Source organism: Montipora capricornis, chromosome 6 (genome assembly GCF_036669925.1).
Source record: "Montipora capricornis isolate CH-2021 chromosome 6, ASM3666992v2, whole genome shotgun sequence".
Taxonomy (NCBI): Eukaryota; Metazoa; Cnidaria; class Anthozoa; order Scleractinia; family Acroporidae; genus Montipora; species Montipora capricornis.
In genome coordinates, this window is record NC_090888.1 from 53,643,958 (window position 1) to 53,662,827 (window position 18,870).

The window sequence follows — 18,870 nt, forward strand, 5'->3', positions numbered from 1 at the left end:
ATTTGCATAATTGCTATGCTAGTTGTGGGTAACAAATATTGTAAATTTGTCATATAATAATTGATAATAAATGTTTGTATCACTTTGAACAGAAGTAAAAAGTCAATCTGTTCAGTATCAGTGATATACCCGTATGTGTCCAAGGGGGGTACTCTGGCCAGGATTTCAAGTGGCACAGATAATTGAAGGAGTTTTTTGGGTTTGAAATTTTCGATTTTGGGATTTTTTTTGGTAGGAAAATTTGGCAAGTACACGTATTGTTTTGGGTAGCTTAATTTACAGTAAGTAGGGATTTTTTTTTTTTGGGGGGGGGGGGGTTGGATTTTGTTTGAAGACCTAGGTATTTTGGGGGTTTTGATTTTTGCATTCCCCCATTTGTTCACCCTTGTCAGTTGAAATCCCCTCCTGGGTATCTGACGTGTAAATTTAGCAGTTTTTGGACAGGGAAATGGTAATGTATATCATTCTACATGTGAGCTCATTTCCTAGTTGAGCAAACATGGGTACCACTGAGCTGGCTTAGAAGATGAAGACTGTCAATCATGTTTGGATACCTTAAATTATATCATACTGCATGGGGTCTTTTAAATGGTTCTTTTAAGTTTTCAAGTGTGGTTTTCAAGATGCATCAATCACATTCTGAACCATCCAAGTATGTTATGATGAACCATCAAACTGACCTTGCCAAGGGGAACAGTAGCAGTATAAATGAGGTCGTCATCATCACGTTTGAAAATTGGGTGAGGTTTGTCTTTCACAATAAACACAATGTCAGCTAAAGTAAAACAAAAAGGAGTAAGTTTATCCCCTACACACATACAGTGTACAGCACACGTGAGAATTCTACAGTGCACATGTGCAAGTTAAATTTATAACTAACTATTCACCAAAGTGGATTTATTTAGTGGTGGATACTGTTTTTTAGTATAATACAGTATACAGTGTAGTGAGATAATACAGCACAAAAACATGATTTTAACTTATTTATTCCTGCAATGATTACAATATTTTAACAAAACCCACACGAGTTGTTGTGAGGTGAATAGTTAACAACTATTCACCGAAGTGGAGGTGGCTAGCGGTGGATATTTACTGAGCCGCGATGCGGCGAGGTAAATATCCAACGCTAGCCACCTCCACTTCGGTGAATAGTTGTTTTAGTATATACGAAAACAGTGAGATAATATACAGCACAAAAAATTAATTTGGCTGTTTTCTTCATTTGTCACGGATGCAAATCAGGATGCCATTTTTTCCCAGTTGCTCAGAGGTAAATAGCACAGGATATTTGGAATTTGACGAGCCAATCAGCGCCCACGTTCAACGCTATCCACTGTTTTAAGGATATGAAGAGTCTGAGTAGCCAATTGCAATCAAAACGCACCTTCAACGCTATCCACTGTTTTAGTATAATAGTGATATGGAATATCCCACTTACCACTTGTGTATCTCCGTACCTACAGCCTTGAGGAGCTCAGAGCTTCAAATTAGAACCTAGCTGTTCTGCAAATTCTATGCGTTCTTAGTTATAAGACAATAATAATTATTGTCTTATAACTAAGAAGAGGTTCAACTACATGTACTAATGGTAATGGTAATGGTAATTCACTTATTTACCACACATTTCACATCCGTTTCATGGCAGTTTACAGAAGAGATAGACCAACACTACCAGGGGTTTCCCCCCCAACACTTCTCGAACAGTGGGTGTGGCTTCTTTAATGTCCCACATTGTTGATAACTGGAAGGACTGTGAGACAAAGCCTACGGTTTACAGTCCTTATCTGAGAAGGCTTGAAAATCTAAGTCCATTTGCAGATGAAATTACAAACTAAGACAGCACTTTCTCCTCAGTCTGATGCTCAACCAACTCAGAGTTACAGTTGCTAAGTAGGACTTAGCTGAATATTTACTGTACCTGGAATATTGTTGGGACCCTGGTCACCCTCCTTTGGGAAGGTAATTTTTGTTCCAGCTCTCCACCCCTGTCTGACATTGATAGTTAAAATCTTGTCGCGTATGCTTGAAGTGTGTCCATCTTCATTCATCACCTGCAAAATAAAACATTTAGTGAGTATTACTTTAGTGTGCAGTGAGATCTATCAATTTGGTACTAATAAATTTCATCATATTCATACATGACACATGTGTTTCCTCGTGAACATTATCTTCTTTGAGTAAACTTTACACACTACAGATGGCCCTGTTTGTGTTTTCCTACAAGAACAAGCTACTTCCCTTATATCTTTCAAGGCATGTTTGGGTCAAGGTTCCAGATTCACTCTTGTGCAAAAAAAAAAATGTACAGGATTAATATATTTTAGATCGTACTTTTCCAGAACCACTGAAAAGAAATCAGGATCCAAAAATTTGGAATTCCTGAGGAAAAAATCCACAACTCGTATTTCGCAAATATTAAGTCAGGCGAACGTCTCTTAATTTACATCTATAATTGCTGCCACAGTGAGTGAGCCTGAAGCGAATGAAGGAGCCAGCTCTCTAATCGGGAGAACAACACATTTTTCTTCAAAACGCAATGAAGGAAGTAAGATGCACAGTATGATCTGAAGCCTGCTTTGGTTTTCATTTCGCTTTTTGTCTCCTCCAACTATAGATAGTTTCACTGTCACGCAACAAGAAGAAGATATCTCCTAAATAAATGTACTTGAAAGGCTCAAACTGCTGAGATTCATAGGAATGGACATTTTTTTTCAACTAGATAGCTTTGTATCATGGTGTCACAGAAGGACAAATGCTGCATATTTTTGAAATAAAAGATGTCAAAGAACTCTAAACTTGAAAAAATGATTTATTTCTACGAGTCATCTTCAACCTCCTTTAGATAAAAATTCAAAACATCTCGAGAATTGAATTTTAGAATTTGAGGACATCACTGTGAAAAGTATCTATTGTGTGGGGTCCAGATAAGGAGGTCCAGTTTCGGGGTTCACGTTTTGCACATCCTTGCTCAAGACCTATTGAAACCTCCCTTCAATTCAATTGTCAATTCCACGCGCTGTTAAAATCGAACATCACCTTTCTCCTCAACAACATTTCTACCATGTAGGCTACACTTAGTCTAAGTGAAATTGTCACACCGCTATTTTTTGTACAGGGTCAAGCTATATTATCATATTAAAGCTAATAGATTGAATTACTTTTAATGAATAAAGTTTTAGTTTTTTTGCTATTTTAATGCCTTTTAGTTTTCAGGCATCAAACTCAGAACAACCGATTCTGCTGCAGAAGCTCCTGCCCCTTCACTTCATTGCGAAAATAACCGCACTGTGTTGCATTTTAGTCACAGTTGAATGCACTCCAATACTGTTTGAGAAATTTTTGATATGTTAAGAATTGAAGGAAATATCACATACCAAAGTCCAAACTCTCATCTCATACTTACTTTGGGCAGGAAAAGTGCCATAACATCACTTCTCCGAAGACAAACAAAAAATTCCTCAGACACAGTATTTGGGGTAGTACAATCATCTAATACAACTGAAAATTTGGAAGCGATATCTTAAAGCTAGTCGGGACAGGAGGTCCAAGAAGTTGTAATTTTGGCTTCATGCAGTTCACAGTCTGCTGAATACCGGTAACTGACTGCCCCCTACTTGAAAGCCAATAATGCTGAGCCAATCAGCATTTGGGCATGTGCTAAGGTGACAGATTACATGTGAAGGCTGTCAATTGACACCCAATCCTTTCCTAAAATTTTCCTAAATTTTCCTTTACCAAGACCTTAAGTATAGGTGGGTTTCACACTACATTGTATGTCAATTGCTCACCACAGTAAAGGTCAGGCTGCCAGTGGTGTGTGAAAATGATACTATCATGCATCATTTGACCAAGGCGTAAACCCACAACTGTTATTGGTACAGCATTTGAAGAAAAAGGCTTTGATAGTGTGCAACATTTTATCCAACAGTTTATTTACCCTTCTTGAAATTTTCATTTTCTTCACACATCCTTTGAACACCTCCTCTAGGGTTAGGTAAAGTTCTCTCTCAATGGGTGGATCTTGCTTTCTGCGGCCACGCCCATGAATCCCTCCAAACCCAACTTCTGGATCATATGAATCAAATAATTCTGGAAGTGGAGTTGGAATACAAACATTGTAAAAATCTGAATGACATACTGGTAATGCATTTTAACAAACATGTATGTAGCACTTGGAGATACGGAAAGAGCAAAGTAACAGCTACTTGTAAGTAAAAATCCTGTTCATGATTAAGAGCAGGGACAGTAAGACACTTGCCCTCTCACCATGTGGCCAGGTTTCCATTCCCAACGTCATTTAATTTATAATAATATATGGGTTGAGTTTGTTGGTTCTCTAAATTGCTCTGAGAGGCTTTTCTGCTAGTACTATGCTTAAGTTAATGTTTAAGCGTAAGGTCAGATTCTTAAAGATTTGTAAAGGTTTGGGTTGCTTATGTTATGGTAAAACAATGACCTGCAACCCTAACCTGCAAAATGCACTTTACACTCTCAGGATTAACACGCAGGGTTGTGAGGCAAGGCCTACAGTTTATCGTCCTTAAATAACCACAATTACTTGAAAGTCTTTAGAACCATTTCCAGATGAAATTACAAAGGCGGCACTTTCTTCCTCCTCATGCAGTTATTTTTAGGACCTTGAGTGTTGGTCTGACTGGGGAAAAGGCTGTGAAACCCAAATTGTATGATAAGGTGCTTTTAATGCAGTTGATACTGTGCAGATCGATAGTATATTAAAGCACCATGGATTTTCCATCATGACAACAGAAGAAGTCACCTTTGAAAAAAATGGTTGACGCTTCAACCTGATGCATACCTGCAAAAGGATTCTCACCACCAAAAAATTCCGTAAATACTCTGCCCGCATCTCCATGAAATGTGTAACCAGATGTCCAACCATCTACAATTATGATACAATTTATTAAACTTAAAAATTTGCACTAATTATAATTATCAAATGAATTTGTCACTTCAATTCACTTCACCAGCTTCTTTACAAAGAAAAACAGGAATTAAATATCACCATCATGCTAATACTCATACTCTGATTACAGCCCAGCACTCTACATGTTCCCCTTTAGAGTTAATGATTCTTGCAATTCTCGTAACTGTTATGCTGCTGTGCTCCAGTTTTGGTTATAATTAATTTTGGAAATTTTGATGGATGAGGTTTTTGTGAGTATAATCCAAAACGAGCAATTGAAATGACGTTTGAACTGTTTTGGCTCAGCTGGTGTCACAGTCTTACAGTGTAAATGCTTAAAGACAGTTGACTTGCCAATTGTTGCTGATGTTGTTTGTGGGCAAACTTAAGCCTCATAAGTACAAGTTGTTTCAAGTTCGTGTATTGAGCCGTAGTTACTAAAACAAGGAATGACCTAAAGTGATCTAAAATGACCTAAAATGAGCTACAACAGTATCTAAAATGACCTAAAATTATCTGCAACAATATCTAAAATGACCTAAAATGAGCTACAACGGTAACTAAAATGATCTAAAATGACCTACTCATTTTAGGTCATTTTAGATACCATTGTAGCCCATTTTAGGTCAGTTTAGGTCACTTCAGATCATTTTAAGTCATTCCTCGTTTTAGTAACAATGGCACTGAGCATGTATCCTGAAGAATACATGTCATGGTTACCAGTGCTGTGTTAAAGCTGTAAATTTTCTTTCTGCAGATACCCAGAACTTCAATTTTGCTATTTTCACCAAATCCCATAATGCAGTTCTTTTTTTGGGGCCCGGCATTCTTTGCATTAAAACAATGGATACCCAGTTCACTGAAGCATGACACAGTCCAAAGAGTAAATAACCTGTATTCAAGTCTTATGTAAAGTTCAACCCCCCAAAATGTATTGCATTATGGGATGGGGGAAATAGCGAATAAGGAACTAACTATCATAGGATACATTTTACTTTCATTTTTACAATTTATTTTTTGATTAAATTATTCATTTTATTCAATGAAGACTGTTACATCCGTTTCCCAGACACCTTACCTCGAACAAGTACAGGTATTTTTAAGAACAATAATACATGTAAAATGATAAGTAGTAAGCATACCTTTTTCTGGAACTCCACCTTTTAGCCCTTCTTCACCAAACTGGTCATAAATTGCTCTCTTTTTGGCTGCAAAGGTACAAATATTTTTTTCGCTAAAACGAATCTTTGCACCTGTTCGAGACGCATGCATATTTATAAAGAGTTAATGCAATGTAAATCAGTTTGTGATGTAAAAACAGGAATTAAGACCCACTCCCCTTCTATAAAACTCGATCGTGAACAAAAGATGCTTGGATTTTTGCAACTTTCGAAGCCTCTAAAATGGCCCAGGATTTGTTAGAAAAAGGAAAAAATAGCCGCGATGCGTTTCGAACAGGTGCAAAGATTCATTTTAGTGAAAAAAATATTTTGGGGTTATGGGCACTTTAAAGTGGTAAATAGGTTTGAATAAAAAGTGGGTCAGTCAACTTTAAGTTAATAATACCACAGGAATCCAGTAACCAGTAACCAGCTGCCACTCAAGACTAACACAAGTACTTTAGAAATTGGCAAACAATTCTCATGTACCCAATTGGTAAACAGATATTAAATTTACTTATTTTCTTGTTTTTTACATTTCATATTTCAAACTGTCAGCAGTCTTAAATGCAATAAAATAATTTTTAATGTTATTTTTAAGGACAGAGCAACCTAACAAAAAGAAATTTCTTCCTGGGGTATGACTATGCAGAAAAGCTAGTATATCACTTAGTTTGGGTTATTGGAATGTGAAATGAAAATAGGGGGTAATCATGCATTTTCGTAGATAAATAATTATTAGGTTTGTTTTCTGTTTCATTGTTGAGTTAAAGATGGCTCCATTGAAATAATTTCTTCTGCAGGGTCCACTTTCTTGCTCCGATCAATCATTGTTTCTAGCTTTTCAATTGGTTGTAGAGACAACTGTTCCATTATTATTATTTTTTTTATCTTTTGCTACAAGATACAGGTGTCTCGCACTGCAACCAAATAAATCTTCCAAAGCATTAAATCGCCGAAAAAAATTTGGAAAATAATTAAACTTGAAAAATATAAAGTCAGCACATGACTAAGCGTGACAAATGATTGCGTGATGTGCAACAATAGCTGGCACAATCCTGAATTTTCTAACAACAATATCAACAAATGAAATGATTATGAAATGAAATTATCCCACATAAATATTGAACTGAAGATATGAAATCAAGTGAAGTACCCCCTGCATGAACTTCTCAGTTGAACGCAATTTTTAACGTGTGGGTTTGTGCATCCCTCAGGGTTATTAAAGAGTTGTAACGCAGGAGCTAATTGCTTTAGCGTCCTTTTCCAAGAAAACTGAAAAGCTAGTCTACCCATTCACAAATGGACATTAGAAAGGCAGCACTGATGGTTTTTTACGGGCCAGTTAACTTTGTCACCACAATAAAATGTCTTTTATAAGCAATTTTATGTCCACGTGAAATGTGTGGCTGGTAGATGTCTCCGCCGGATGTTTTTGCCAGTTACCTTTTTCGGTGTTAATACATATTGTATCATTATTGTGAAACAAATTAAAAGCGGATTAAAAGTACAGAGTTTATGATCAGTCGTACATGTTATACTCTAGCAAAAAGAAAATTCGATTACATAGCACGTTCAAGACAAAGAAGCAGAGAAAGATCTATGGCTTTCATGTATTCTTGAACAATTAAACTTAATTGGTACAGTGCCTTATTACTTCAATCGACTGAATCATATTCGATGTGAAGCTAGGGTTTACATAACTTTGAATATATTTCCCACCACCCAAAATTCTGGTTATGGTTTATGAACATCTCCGTCAATACTTACGATCACTCAGTATATCATATGCTTCTGCGACTTGCTTGAATCTCAAATCAGCTCCCGGCTCTTGGCTCTTGTCAGGGTGAAATTTCAACGACAACTTACGATAGCTGTGAATAAAAATCATAAGCTTGAGACGTGTTGTTTGTATTGTCGCAGTCAACCCACGTCTTTACTGTTCATCTTACGCTTTTTTGATGTCTGCATCATTTACACTTTTTGTGAGGCCCAAAACTGCGTAGTAATCTTGCCCCATCTCAAAAGTCCACAGAGAAAAAATACAACTTGTGAAAAAATGGCGCTCTTTGGTTTATCTTGTTGGCATGGAAACAACATCGACTATCGCTGTTTTGCCGTGAAAACTGGCACTAATGATGTGTAACGCTAGACATTTAAATTGATGATTCGAAGGCTCAGTGATTTTTTTCCACGTGCAATTTCTTGAAAGATATAGTTTGTTTTCCTTTGGAAAAAATGGATTTTTGTTGTACATTGTGTACTATTTAAGACACCAATGTGCGCAGAAGATGTCCTGAAAAATGAAATGTTCGAAGGATTTTCGTTTTAACTTTTTCCTCGTCTTACATCGCTTAGCTAGTTGTGACACTCGTTTGAAGGATGAACTGAATCAGTTTCTTCAAGTGAAGGTTTGATCTTTGAAATAAGCTTGTCTGAAGCGTTTGTTCAATTCTTTCTTTTTGCGTATGAATTCTTCACCTCTAGGTGCGTTTGTACGAGCAAAGTGGCAATTACTTTTATCATATCGTCATCTTTCTTGTTTCACAGAGCTGGTGTTTACAGGACAAGCAGAATCTCCTACAAAAGTTGGCCGAACTTGTACTTCATCAAGATTTCGTCCTTTATATAGTAAAGCACTGTAAACCAATACTTTTAGAAATCATTGAACGTGCAGCTAAGCTAATCAAGCAAAAGAATGTTGGAAGTAATCCTTGCTCTGAGGAATTCTGTTACTTTCTCAGCACTTTGCTACCTTTTTCTCACTTTGAAGACTTCGTTTATAGATTTTTCAAGTCTTCCTTTCTGTTGTCTGTGTTCTCAGAGCAGTCTGGCAAAGTAGACCAATCTGATGAAAGAATCTTATGTGTTTTAAAAACTGGTTATAATCTCCTGTGTTATGATTTTCAAACATTCCACAAATTGTGGGACTGGAGTCCCGTTTTCGAACTTATTGGATACCAGCATGCCAAAGTCAGATGGTTTGCTGTTCACATCATTGCACTGCTAACGGAAATGTCCGATCAAGCTAAACTTAACCTGTTGGAAAAATGCTTTTCAAATAACGAGGGAAACAAGTTATCGATTAAAGATTTTTTTGAAAAAGGTTCATTGAATTTGATGAGGGAGTCCTGCTCCACTGGAAATAACTCCATGGAAGTAGAACTTGTTACTCCTGATGGATCGTTTTTTCGCGAAGAGGATTTTGTTGGAAGGTACACCACCATTTGTGGAGTTGTTTTACCACAGCTAACTGAAGCGTCAAATCTCCTGGACAAATCATTAGTTATGGTTTCGTCAACTGTCAACAACCTTCACTCACTTGTCCTGTCGGTAGCTTCTGGTTGTGGTGTCCTTCTTGAGGGACCTATTGGTTGTGGCAAAACTACTCTTGTGGAACATGTAGCAAAGGCAGTAGGGAGATCCACCCCACCTGAGTTCATGAAGATTCAGTTGGGCGATCAAACTGACAGTAAGGTAAGCTTTGCATCTCAATACAGATCATGTACTTGTTTTCTTTTGCGAGACTCCTTACCTTTTCTCCTTGTGTTGGACACCTTATCATGATTTTAACAAGATTAAAAAAAAGGCTCCAGGGAGTATCTAGGGAAAGAATGTCTTTACAGAGTGTGGAACTGGTTAACAAAATTACTGTGATTTTCATAATTCTGCAGAATTTTATCTTCAAGCGCCAATGGCCATTTGAACTGCTTTTTGGCTTCCATCAATCAAATTTCAGATGCCAAGCCGAGATTTGACTCAAAACCATGGTTGTTGAAATCAATTGATGGGTGCCCATAACCTACCAATCAGTATCTTTGGTTCGCATGGTACATTTGTACATTTGTGCTTGGCGCCAATGGAAAGCAATGAAATCTGCACGAATCTTTATACTGAAGAAATTCCAAAAAGATATCATACTTGAACGGTGAACCAAACAAAAACTCCAATCCACTTTCCAGAGGCGGAGTTGATCTGCCCGGCTATGTTTCGAAATTTGATGGAAGCCAAAATGCAGTTTGGCACTTAGCTCTTGAAGGTGAGATTCTGCAGAATTATGAAAATCACAGTAATTCAACCCACATCAAACCCTGATGCACTGGTGGAGGGCAAGTGCCGACATCTCTGTGCCAATTTTCTAAAATCCTGGTGTTCTCATAATAAAATTTGTCTTTGTCACATACATGTACTTGGGAATGCATCCTCTATTCTATTTTTTTTATATTTTACTCCTGATGTAGATAGGGTGTGATTTAAACCAACAAATTATAGAGAAGAATATGGTGAAATGTTTTCCCAGTTAACGCATTGACTCCTCAGGCACCGGCCCTTGGACTCCCCCAGTTCACAATTAAAATTGTCTGGCATTAGATGGAGTAAAATCTGTTAAGAATTAACTGATTAGAGTGTAATGTGAAGTGCTAGTTTTTCTTCCCCATATGAACCATGTGAGCGTGTTAGCCCTACTAATGGAAATGGGCCCACACAAGGACGGAGAAAAACTCTGACCGGCGTGGGAATTGAACCCACGACCTTCGGGGTAAGATCAACGCTGTTCTACCAACTGAACTACAAGGTCAGACGGGAACAGGCCGTGGGAACTGAAGATGCTAAAGTCACGGCAATGAACATGTACGAGTACAAGGAGGGATTACATTTTTGCAAACGTTGGCCATGTAGCACTTATAGAGCGGTTTTCAATTGAGTGTCGAAAGTAATTAGCGAATTGCTTTGGTTTTGCATTTACTTCACTCAGTGATTAGTTCAAAGTTCTCGTGCCATTTTTTCAACCAATCACAAGTGAAACCAAAAGCAATCGTGGCTCGCACGTGCACATTTTCCTGCGCTTTGTGTCGGCTACGTGTAATTACTCGAGTTTTGATTGATCTACTGGATTGTCTCCGTCCTTTTTGATTGGCCAAAGTAATTACTCTCGTTTTGGTTTTACGACACTCAATTGAAATTTGCTCTATTTGAACAGAATTAACTGATTAGAGTGTAATGCGGTGTGCTAGTTTTCCTACTAGTTTTTCTAAAATCTGTTGAGTCTTGCTTCCAGGAGTCAATGGGTTAAAGGAATGAAGGAATGACGACTTAAAAATTACTTTGTACATGTATCATACACCATCCGAACTAATAATCAGGGGGTTGTAGCATTGACTACCGCAAGGGAGCATTTAGATTTTGTTACAAGCATTGCTGAGTCACCTTTGATAAAAAGATAATGAATTATTATTATTCTGACTTATGAATTATTTTTAACTTAAGTCCCTGTTAGGTTCATACATTTGCACTGACACTCCAGGTGAGTTTGTTTGGCAGCCTGGGCCTCTATTACAGGCTGTGCAAGGAGGTCATTGGATACTGCTGGAAGACATTGATATGGCTCCCATGGATGTTGTATCGGTTTTGATTCCGTTGTTGGAGTCTCGCACCCTGTCAGTACCTGCACATGGAAATTCTGTAAAAGCATCACCAGGATTTCAGTTGTTTGCAACCCAGAGGTATGTACATTAAGGGTTGAATTTAAACAGGGAGATGATACAATATTACAGGTATTTTCTTCTTAACTAGAGGACATCAGACGGTATGTTGCATTTATAACAACAGCAAGAAAGAGTAAACTGTGTCTATGTATGACGGTTTAACAAGAACCAAACAAGTGAGAAAGTGCGTGGAACTCACAATGCCAAGTAGGGTGCACTCGTGCATTAGAGACGACTGACTGAATGAGATAACAACGGATTGGCATGAATTACCTCCTCGGCTGCTCTATCCTCAATAGGATATGAAAAAACATGAACAAAGGACTACAGTCATGAGCACAATAAACTGAACACAACAATGGGGCTATCTTCTACCCTTCAACTTACACAGCAAAGTGACAAAGAAGGGAATTAGTTCAATGTCAAGTTTGTACTTACAGTAAAGCTATTGAGTCCATGAGATTAGTCAAAGTCCCAACCCTGATTGTGCCCAAACGGGCTCTACGAAAGCAGCCAGATTTTCTGTTAAGTACATTTAGTACAACCACATTTGCATGTGGCGTCATGTCTGGAGTTCATGGGTCCAGGGGGGTGGGCGGGGGGGGGTTGGAGTGCAGGGGGTAGGTCCAATATCCTCTGGCATTGGAGAGAGATCCTGTGTGATCATGGTGATTGGGGGAAAATAGGGTTAGTGATTGTGGATCCTCAGACAGAGCAGCAGGGACAGTTGGGGCTCTGAGCATAGGTTGAACAGAATCACATTCATATTCAGACTGGCTACAAATGAGACCGTGTGGGGACTGAACCGGGATGTTTGAGGTTACAGGGTAGCAATCGCACATGAGAACAGTGTAAATCTTGCTGCAAAACTGTGAACTGGTAAACTTTGGGAGTGCACAGGAAAGGTCCTCACCCATACCAATGACGAGATACTTGTTGGGGGCTTTCAGTTTGTCCTGGTTGCCTTTGTTGAAAACAAGGTCATTGACACAGAAGACAAGAGCAGGCTTACTATTACCATGAGCCTTAGACTTGGCACTAGGCATGAGATTCAACTTGCTGGAGAAATTCTGACTGAGGACAACCTTGCGTTGGACAATAATTGGTAGCTGGCACAGTCGGTTAGTGCGCGGCCATGGTGCATAAGGTCCCGAGTGCGATCCCCAGATCACATCCTTGTCTCGACTTCTTTCCTTTCAGTGTAGCCTAAGTAGCTTTAATTACCCTTAAAACGGAGCACTGATGGAAAGAGGGGATAAAATTAGCGCACGGGCAGCTTCCTGGGAGAATACCCTCAAGAGGGTAAAGGAACCTCCGACTTTAAATAAAGTGTACCTTTACCTTAAGTAGTCATTTGAGACATTCGCACTTTGAACCATTTTCAACTAACTGTTCATGTCAATCGCATTGTAAGAAATCGTGTTGTAATGTATGGGTATTGTGATCAAGGAATATTGAAAGCTTGGACGGTTCAATTACTTTGTCGCTTTGTTTATACTGCACCGAGATCCCTTGATGATTGTTACCCTAGAACAGGGAAAGAATGCTCTGCCAATTGTGGAGGACACCTACTGGGCTATTTCCTCCAATGTACAAATGGTGTGCAATTTTGACAATGCACCCCTCCCAAATAAGGACACCAAGAACAGCTTTTCTGAGCAAGTTTCAGACTGTGGCATCCCCATAGCAGAGCGAGTAATTAAACAAAGATGCTCTTGGAAGATGTAGTGACACCACAATATTTCATGGACGGATTAGCTAATGGGATTCGATAGAATGACTTCAGCAGGTCTGAGATCATAAATTTTGTACTTCCACCACCCAATTTCCTCACAGTATGCCATCAACATTAGGCATTAAAGGATGACTGTGGTTTACTGTATTGGGCTACTTCACCAAACAATGTCACAAGTCTGCTACCACCATTGGGTTTCTTGACCAGGAGTGAGGTATTTCAGTACTTCACATGGACATTGGCCTGTTCAGGTCTAGCAAACACACTGGCTACCTTGAGTTCATTGAATTTGTCTTGCATCTTTTCTAGGGTGCTTCTGTCATAATGTGAGACTTCTCCTTTATGCTGACGGGGTAGAGTATGGTAGGGCCAAAGTTGAGAACAGCTTTAAATGGGCCACAGGTGCTATTGTACTTTGAGATGCGAGTGTTAAAAACATTGTCAAACTCAAAGTTAAGAGTAATGAGCTATTGGGTGCATTGTAGGAGCGTTGGACGGCATGTTGAACAGTATGTCTGGAGGTAACTTGCGATCAGGCATTCTTCACTTCAGAGAGGGTGCAAAAAGTTTGCCTGATACAATTGCTTAATTAATGAGTTGTCTGCTGCCCACCTGTCAAAAGTGATGTTATAAATGTGAGCCAATTATATTTTACTGCACCAAAAAAAAGAAATGTCAGCAAAGTCATCCATACAATGATCATAGCTATCACTGCAAGTCCTGCGTGACAGTTGGTGTGGTTGCTCTCTTCAAACCATCAAGGAACAAAGAGTTTTGAGAAAAAAGTCAAATCGTTCATTTTGTCAGACTAAATCTACACTGTGGGGATACAATAAAATAAACTTTTAATATTTAAAATTGAATTTGAGGTGCCAATGAAATATGCTAATATCTCCCAGAAAAATGGACTTTGAGAAAGTCTAGTAATTTGCAGCAGCAGCAACAGTGGCTACTCAACTATCATTTTGCAAGAAGTGTGTCACTAAACCTTTGTCCAGCACGTCTGTAAACAATGTTAAGGACAGGGGACTGAAGGATTCTGACATGGAGAGCAGAAGGCTTGTCACTTTGAATGACTGGAGAAGCAGGTTCACAGCACTCATCATTGGGGTCACATTCATTGCACACAAAGTCATCAGTGCCACCAGTTATGAGTCGCGAGTGAGCCCAAGGACTCCTATTATGGTCAGGTCTACAGGTTACGACAATCCATTAGATCATGCATACTGTGCGGACATCTAGCAGTTTTGCAGAGATTGCAGGACTTAAATAGATGACAACATGATTGGTCCTAAACACAAGAAGCATTGCATCTTGGGTTGATACTGCCAGCACACATGGCTTTGGTGTCCTCTATGGAGTGTAATTTATCAAGGTGGGAACCAAGGGCGTGAGAAATCTATGGCTTGAGGGAAGCAAGGGTTTTGTTATCTAACTCAGAACCAGACGTTTGCTAATCAAGTAGGACTGGGTGGTTGAGTTGGAGCCAAAGAACTACAGTCATATTTTCAAGTGATGGAGAAAGGTCCTCATCTGCAGTTACATGATCGCTATTGAGGGTTAGGCTGTGGAAAGCAGGTTACAGCATCTTTGCATAAGGCCAAAAGATGCTGGAACAATCCTCTACAGGCTGCTCATTGGTTTGGAACCTGATTTTTACAAGGTAGAGGAAGAGAGCTTACATATTTGCAGATTTTCTGCCCAATTTCGTTCAGGAAAGAAAGAACGCTTCACTATAGAATTCCAAGAAATCACAAGGCATAAATTGGTGATCTGGCTGAGGAGGAGGTCAAAGTGGGCATTCTTGTGAGGTGTAGTAAGTGGTTGCATTTCTGGAACGGACAAGCCATCATTCATAAGTCCTCTATGCAGGTTGGTGGCTGTTTGTTCTTGCCATGTGGCATCCAAGAATGGCACCTAAGTACTTTAGTTCTTTTGTAGGAGGTGGTAGTCTTGTTTTTTGTAAGCTGCCATGGTTTCGGAGCCCTGGGATTGGTGGTCATGCTGGTTTGCTTGTTTGTTTGTTTGTTATTTGTTTGAGCTGGTTGAAGTTTTGGCAGCTATTCAGGTGATGTGGATCTGCTATACCCACCCATCTATACACTCACAGAGGACGCCCACGACACCGAGAACTTCATCCCCCACTCCTCTTGAATAGTGTGTGAGTTCTTTAACGTCCCACAGGAAACTATTGAACATGGAAGATATTTATGAGACAGGGCCTACGCTTTATAGTCCTTATCCGAGAAGACTTGAAAGTCTAACCATATGCAGGTGTAATTACAAAGGCAGCACTTTCTCCTCAGTTATTTTAAGACCCCGAGGGTCGATTATTAAAACATAAAGTAGACAATGTTTAGCAAAACCGCGTTCTAAGCCATTTTCAATATTGCCAACAATTATATCGAAATATTGTCTGCTGCTGATGGTAACAAGAAGGTTTGCATTCCAGACTAGACAACAATTTATCTACTTAAAATATACCGCTTATAAACAGATTTGGAGGTCCACTGATTGTCTTAAGCCGCGGCCTAAGTTAGACTTTGTTTAAATAACTGACCCTGAGTGTTGGTCCAGCCGGAGCTGACCTCACGACCTCCCGCATGGCAGCCCGGTGCTCAACCAACTGAGCCACCCGTGCGCGGTGCAAGACTGGATACAGTGGATTGTCATCAAATTGGTCTTCTTACTCTGCCATAAATATAAGAGTCACCGTTTCCAAAGGACCACACTTCTGTTAAGGTCTTTGGGTTTATGGGTAAAACCATTGCCACCAGGCCAACAAAGATTTAAGGAGAACTAAACAAGCGAGAAAGTGTGGAACTGACAATGCCAAGAGAGGAGCAAGCATGCAAGACTGAACTAGATAACAACAAAGTGGCTCAGTGCTTTTATCAAATGAAAATGAACATTGTGTAATGTACCTTTCCGTTGTTACTGTTTTGTACAGGGGAAAAACGAAATGAAGATTGCTTGAATGAACTGTTTGGAATTGTCATATTGTTGTTGAAGATTACCAAATTTTTATTTTCAGGATTTTATTAGTAGTAGACTCACATGCACTCATTTTGATGAATGGTACAAATGGTTTTCATTACCTGTGTCCAAACATTAACTTTAGTCAGTAAACATGTTAACAGTCACCATAGCTTCGACTTACTATGACCCTATTGCTATAAATTTATTGGTACACTCACTGTACATTGACAACAGGCATGAATTGAATACTTGGTGACCTAGATTTTGTCAGAATGAGTATGCATCTTCTCATGGATATAAGTCTAAAAAGGGGTTTATTTGTAGGTTAAAGATTTGATAAAAAATTATTTAGCTCTATGTATAACACACCTCTCATCTACCTAGATCATATAACAGTCCTGGTGGAGCAAGCTATCCAATTACAAGTGCCAGTTCTACAATCTTGGACAAATTGTGGACAAGGGTACAAGTTGAGTCCCTTTCAAAAGAGGAACTAATAGATGTGAGTTTTGCATGTGACATGGCAATTTAGAAGGCATTTTGCGTCTAGGTTTTGCCTGCAACTAGCGGTACCTTTATGTCATGACTTTAAACCATTTACATGCACACAACCCATGAACATCTGCCGTAAGGGTACGTTGTTGTTAAGGCCTCTTTAATGGACATGTTCTTTGATGAAGTCCTTTGTTCAAAGACTTAAATTAACGTACGTCATTCCTACATGTAATAATTTGTCCAATATTTTTTTTAGGTGCTGTGTAAGAAGTACCCACACCTGGAAACAGTGGCTGCTAAACTTGTAGATATTTTCTGCTTGTTATCAGCAGATCCCAGACTTGTTTCTACTCCTGATACAACCAACTGTTGCTTGCCTCATGACAAACGACTTTCATCAGTAAGGGACTTTATAAAGTGGTGCAGCAGAATTGCTGTAACAACTTGTGGGTCACCTTTTCAGCTAGATTCAAAGGATGTGTTCCTTGAAGCCCAGGACTGTTTCACTGCTCCATTGCCAAAGAGAGAAGACAGGAGGTTGCTGGATATAGCGATTGGAGCCAAGTTAGGTTTAACAAAAGAGAAGATTGAGTTCTTCTCTTTTAATTACAAACCCAGTGTGCACATTTCACCTTTGTCTTTGACTGTTGGTAGGATCACTCTGACAAGAAACAAGCGAGGAAGTGAATTGTCAAACTTAATTCCCAAAAGTCTTCCAAGATATGCTCATACTAGACATTCCTTGGTACTGCTGGAGAAACTTGCAGCTTGCATTAGAAACAATGAACCAGTTTTACTTGTTGGAGAAACAGGAACTGGGAAGACCTCCACTGTCCAATACCTTGCAGCGCAGTGTGCAACCAACTTAAAAGTTGTTAATATGAGCCAACAGAGTGACAGTTCGGATCTCCTTGGTGGTTACAAGCCAGTGGAGATGAAACAGATCGTTGCTCCAGTTAGGGAGAAATTTGAAGTCATCTTCTGCAAGACTTTCTCAAGAAAACAAAATGTGAAATTTTTGGGTCACATACAGAGGTGTTATGCTGAAGGAATGTGGGAGATGTTGTTCAAGTTGATGGTGCATTCTCAAAAAAATGCTTTAAAGAGAGTAATGAAAGGTGAGGTGGAAGGTGAAGCGATGTACCATTCAAAGATTAATAATAATTTATTTTAAATTGTGATAGAGTCGCTAACTAAATGGAAACTTAAAACTTTTTAATGAGGGATAACCAGGCACCTTCCCTCTTAAAAGTTGTATTCCCTGATGTTCTTTTGCCTGACCCATAATAATTTATTATATTTATATCACACCCTTGTTAAGGTCGAAAATTTTCCTGCTAAATACATGTATGTAAGTGACAATTGGAAGCAAAACTTTGGTGTTGAATGACGAGGATACTTAAAGTTAGATATCAGCATTTGTTGCACATCCACAAGTAATAAATTTGTTACTGACTTTAAATTTTCTGGACATAAGTGCTGACTGTAGGACTGATTCTCTCTCTAACATTAACAGATGATCAAGTGGGTCATCTTCGTGTAGAGTGGCAAAACTTAAAGCAGGACATTCAACAGCTGAAAAAGCAACAGAAGAATGCAGAGAGTGCAATGGCCTTCAGATTTGTCGAGGGTACAGTTGTACAAGCCTTGCGAAATGGAGACTGGGTTTTACTTGATGAGATCAATTTGGCAATGCCAGAGACACTAGAGTGTCTTTGTGGTTTGCTGGAGAGTTCATCTGGTTCTCTTGTACTCATGGAAAGAGGGTAAGGTCCCTATGGGAACTTATCTCATTACTAAAAATAATTAGTAATTATTTATGTATGTCATGATGAAATCATTTTCTTTATTGCTGGCTGGCTGATAGGTGAGGGAAACCTAACCAAGCTACTGTTTCAGACTAACTGCCTCTTCATGTTCATATACCTACATGTACCTACTTTGCTTGTACCTGCCAACCTTTTTTCTTTCTCCGTCTGCCTGCCTGACTAAGTCCCTGTTTACAATGTATCTACAAACTTACCTACTTGCAGTATCTACCAAATAGTCTGTCTGATAAACTAATCTTATTTTGGTGTTTATCATAGAAAC

At 39.0% G+C, this 18,870-nt stretch overlaps 2 protein-coding genes across 3 annotated transcripts in view; one reads left to right on the forward strand and one right to left on the reverse strand.

Annotated features, from left to right (window-relative positions):
- Nucleotides 1-8,169, reverse strand: part of LOC138052489 (dnaJ homolog subfamily B member 13-like) — a 12,564-nt gene extending 4,395 nt beyond the window's left edge. The window contains exons 1-7 of the mRNA XM_068899011.1: nucleotides 8,037-8,169; nucleotides 7,855-7,958; nucleotides 6,067-6,132; nucleotides 4,817-4,900; nucleotides 3,938-4,089; nucleotides 1,919-2,051; nucleotides 681-775 (exon numbers count right to left, since the gene is read on the reverse strand). Of these exons, the coding sequence (XP_068755112.1) occupies nucleotides 681-775; nucleotides 1,919-2,051; nucleotides 3,938-4,089; nucleotides 4,817-4,900; nucleotides 6,067-6,132; nucleotides 7,855-7,958; nucleotides 8,037-8,104 (702 nt within the window). The 5' untranslated portion in view covers nucleotides 8,105-8,169. The remainder of the gene's footprint in view (nucleotides 1-680; nucleotides 776-1,918; nucleotides 2,052-3,937; nucleotides 4,090-4,816; nucleotides 4,901-6,066; nucleotides 6,133-7,854; nucleotides 7,959-8,036) is intronic.
- A 138-nt stretch (nucleotides 8,170-8,307) lies between these two features.
- The window catches only part of LOC138052493 (midasin-like), a 139,948-nt gene continuing 129,385 nt past the window's right edge, over nucleotides 8,308-18,870 (forward strand). For both annotated transcript variants that reach the window (XM_068899014.1, XM_068899015.1), the window contains exons 1-6: nucleotides 8,308-8,495; nucleotides 8,635-9,561; nucleotides 11,353-11,588; nucleotides 16,669-16,786; nucleotides 17,036-17,897; nucleotides 18,296-18,545. In XM_068899014.1, coding sequence (XP_068755115.1) covers nucleotides 8,388-8,495; nucleotides 8,635-9,561; nucleotides 11,353-11,588; nucleotides 16,669-16,786; nucleotides 17,036-17,897; nucleotides 18,296-18,545 — 2,501 coding nt within the window. In that variant the 5' untranslated portion in view covers nucleotides 8,308-8,387. The remainder of the gene's footprint in view (nucleotides 8,496-8,634; nucleotides 9,562-11,352; nucleotides 11,589-16,668; nucleotides 16,787-17,035; nucleotides 17,898-18,295; nucleotides 18,546-18,870) is intronic.